Source organism: Priapulus caudatus, unplaced genomic scaffold, assembly GCF_000485595.1.
Source record: "Priapulus caudatus unplaced genomic scaffold, Priapulus_caudatus-5.0.1 Scaffold341, whole genome shotgun sequence".
Classification (NCBI taxonomy): Eukaryota; Metazoa; Priapulida; class Priapulimorpha; order Priapulimorphida; family Priapulidae; genus Priapulus; species Priapulus caudatus.
Window position 1 is genome coordinate 125181 of NW_014577402.1, and position 3056 is coordinate 128236.

Here is a 3056-nt window from a genome sequence, read left to right on the forward strand (position 1 = left end):
GGCAAGTATGAGTGGTGTAGTCAGTGTAGTGGTGGCAAGTATGAGTGGTGTAGTCAGTGTAGTGGTGGCAAGTTACAGAGGGCGCGCGTGTATCACACACGCACGCACGCACACACACGCACGCATGCACGCACGCACGCACGCACGCACGCACGCACGCACGCACGCACATACACAGCCAGGCACTGCTGACAACCACGTGTAATTTTGGATGGACGTGGTGCGCTGTGAGAAACACCACTACACCACTCATACTGACTACACCACTCATACTGACTACACCACTCATTAGCTGGAACGCTGGTCTGCTTGTCTACTGGAGGCTCGCTGCCTGCCTGGCCTGCCTGCCTGCCACTTAGCTTTACGTTTCCGGGAAGGAATGTGAAAAGTAAGGTCTCATTGACTAGCGTACGCGCGAGTTCACTGTGTAGCGAGTACAAAGCTCAGTCGCTGTGTGCGGGTAGGAGGAAGGGAGGCAGGCAGTCCGGCCTGCTGAACTGTTATTGATTAGAGCATTTACTGCACATGAAAGTGCAATGCGAGACTAGTACTAGTAGCAGAGAGTGAGTTAGGGAGATTGGCGCTGCCAGCTTACAGTAAGCTAACGAGCTTATTTGGCTAATGTTGCTGTTGCAGTTAGTAAAATAGGAGGCAATTGCTGTGTCTCAACAGTCAACGTGACCCAGAAATCATTGTGACCCTACAGCGAATGTGACCTAGAAATCAGTATGAAACCATATTATAATAACCTAGCATATACACTGACAAGCTACATGATGGAGTGATGTTAGTAGTGCCTTCATTGTGAAGCCCTCGTATCTCTTTCTGATCCCACTGTTTTCGTGTGTCACGTTCTCAGTGTCCAGCAGGTTCTCATTACTTATGTTGTTCTTTATGTTTTTTAGGTTCTCATGTATCGTGTTGTTCTCGGTTCTCGTCTGTCATCTTCTGTACATTCTCGTGTCTCTTGTTGTACTTGCTGTTTTCTAGGTTCTCGCATTTCATGATGTTCTTCATGTTCTGTAGGTTGTTGTGTCTCATGTTGTTCTTGATGTTCCGTAGGTTCTCGTGTCTCATGATGTTGTTCTTGATGTTCCGTAGGTTCTCGTGTCTCATGATGTTGTTCTTGATGTTCCATAAGTTCTCGTGTCTCATGATGTTGTTCTTGATGTTCCATAAGTTCTCGTGTCTCATGATGTGGTTCTTGATGTTCCATAGGTTCTTGTGTCTCACGATGTTGTTCTTGGTGTTCCGTAGGTTCTCGTGTCTCATGATGTTGTTCTTGATGTTCCGTAGGTTCTCGTGTTGGACTTCGTTCATCGCGATGTTGAACGAGACGAACGACCTCGCGGGTCAGCACGAGGTCATAGCCGAGAACCTCACATCTTCCATAATCAAAGAGCTGTTCGGCTTAGTCAAAGAACTGAAGGAAGAACGAAAGCGGGTGAGTGCGCTACGTAGAGAAAGATCGATTAACAGAGAGAGAGAGAAAGGGAAGGTGGGAAGACGGACGTAGAGAGAAGGGGGGAAGGGAGCAAGAAACAAGGGGAGAGAGAGAGTGAAAGAGAGGGAGAGGGAGAGAGAGAGAGTGAGAAAGAGAGAGAGAGGGAGAGAGAGAGAGAGAGAGAAAAAAAAATTTAGTGCACGAGAGAGAGAGAGAGAGCGAGAAATTTAGCACACGAGAGTCAGAGAAAGCGAAAGAAAAATGTGCGTATGTGTGCGTGGATGAGTGAGTGAGCGTGTATGTACGTGTACTTGTATGTGTGCATACGTACATGCATGCCTGCACGAATGTGCGCAAAAGAGAGAGAGAGGGGGGGGGCTTAAGGCAAGATGCTGTGGTAACTAATGAACTGCTGCGGCGTCAACTATGACTGCTTGGTCAACATCACTACTCTGATGGTCAACTACTGACTGTCCGTGGTCAGACTATGACAACTGTGGTCAATCGTAAATGACTGCGTGTGTTCTACTAGACTCCGCTGCGGTCACGTATGACTGCTCGCAGTCAAGCTGAGTCACTACTGGGTCAACCATATGACTGGCCGCTGGGTCGACTATGAACAACTGAGATGTCCAACTAGGACCTACTGTGGTGCAAGCTATGACTGCGCGCGTGTCAACTATGACTGCTGTGTGGTCTGAACGTAGTTACTCCCCCCCTGTAAAGGTCTATTATCTACGGCGGGTGGGCGGACTCTTGTCGCCAAGCCGCTGATCACCTGGCGAACTGCTGGTCACTATGACTACTGTGGTCAACATGACTATTATGGGGTCACTAGTCGACTACAGCCGCAGATCAGCGGTCGAGAAAGAAGGAACGAAGATGTTTGTCAAGGAAAGCCATCAGCTCCTTCTGGCTGACTAGTGTGGTCAATTAGCAACTACACAGCTACGGTACGAGAGCGGGACTGGTGTGAACGTACGCCCGGCGTCCATAGCGACGGGCTGCAGCGTGGTGGCCCCGCGTCTCTCACCCGGCGCCCCACGCTGCTGTCATATGCAGTGCAGCCCACTAACTACTCTCGTGTCTTGTACTGCTTATGCTGCCGCGGCGCATCCGACTCCATACTACCAGACAGGGGCAATCCGCATTGCTTAGCGAACAGATCAGGGGTGTTGTGTGCGGCTAGCCTTCCGGCTGAGAGGGAGAGAAAGAGATAAAGAGAGAAAGACACAGAGAGAGAGAGAGACCAGATTAGAAAGAGACCCGCGCACGACGCAGAGAGACCGCCAGAGAGAGAGAGATAGTACCGAGAGAAGCGACAGAGAGACACGACACACAGACGACAGCAAAGGAGAGAGAGCACACGCAGACGAAGCAGAGACCGACGAGCAGCGAGACGAGAGGCGCAGCCACCGCGCCACGCAGAAGAGACCAGAGAGAGAGTAGAGAGACAGAGAGAGAGAGAGAGAGAGAGAGAGAGCAGAGAGAGAGACGACGAGAGAGAGAGAGAGAGAGAAGAGAAAGAGCAGAGAGAGCAGAGAGAGAGAGAGACAGAGAGAGAGAGAGAGAGAGAAGAGAGAGCGAGACAGAGAGAGAAGAGAGAGAGAGC

The 3056-nt window shown here is 50.4% G+C and overlaps 1 protein-coding gene across 1 annotated transcript in view; it reads left to right on the forward strand.

Annotated features, from left to right (window-relative positions):
* LOC106809270 (formin-binding protein 1-like) overlaps positions 1-3056 on the forward strand; it is an 81183-nt gene that overhangs the window by 42238 nt on the left and 35889 nt on the right. Inside the window, exon 4 of the mRNA XM_014812282.1 lies at positions 1297-1444. Within this exon, the coding sequence (XP_014667768.1) occupies positions 1297-1444 (148 nt within the window). The remainder of the gene's footprint in view (positions 1-1296; positions 1445-3056) is intronic.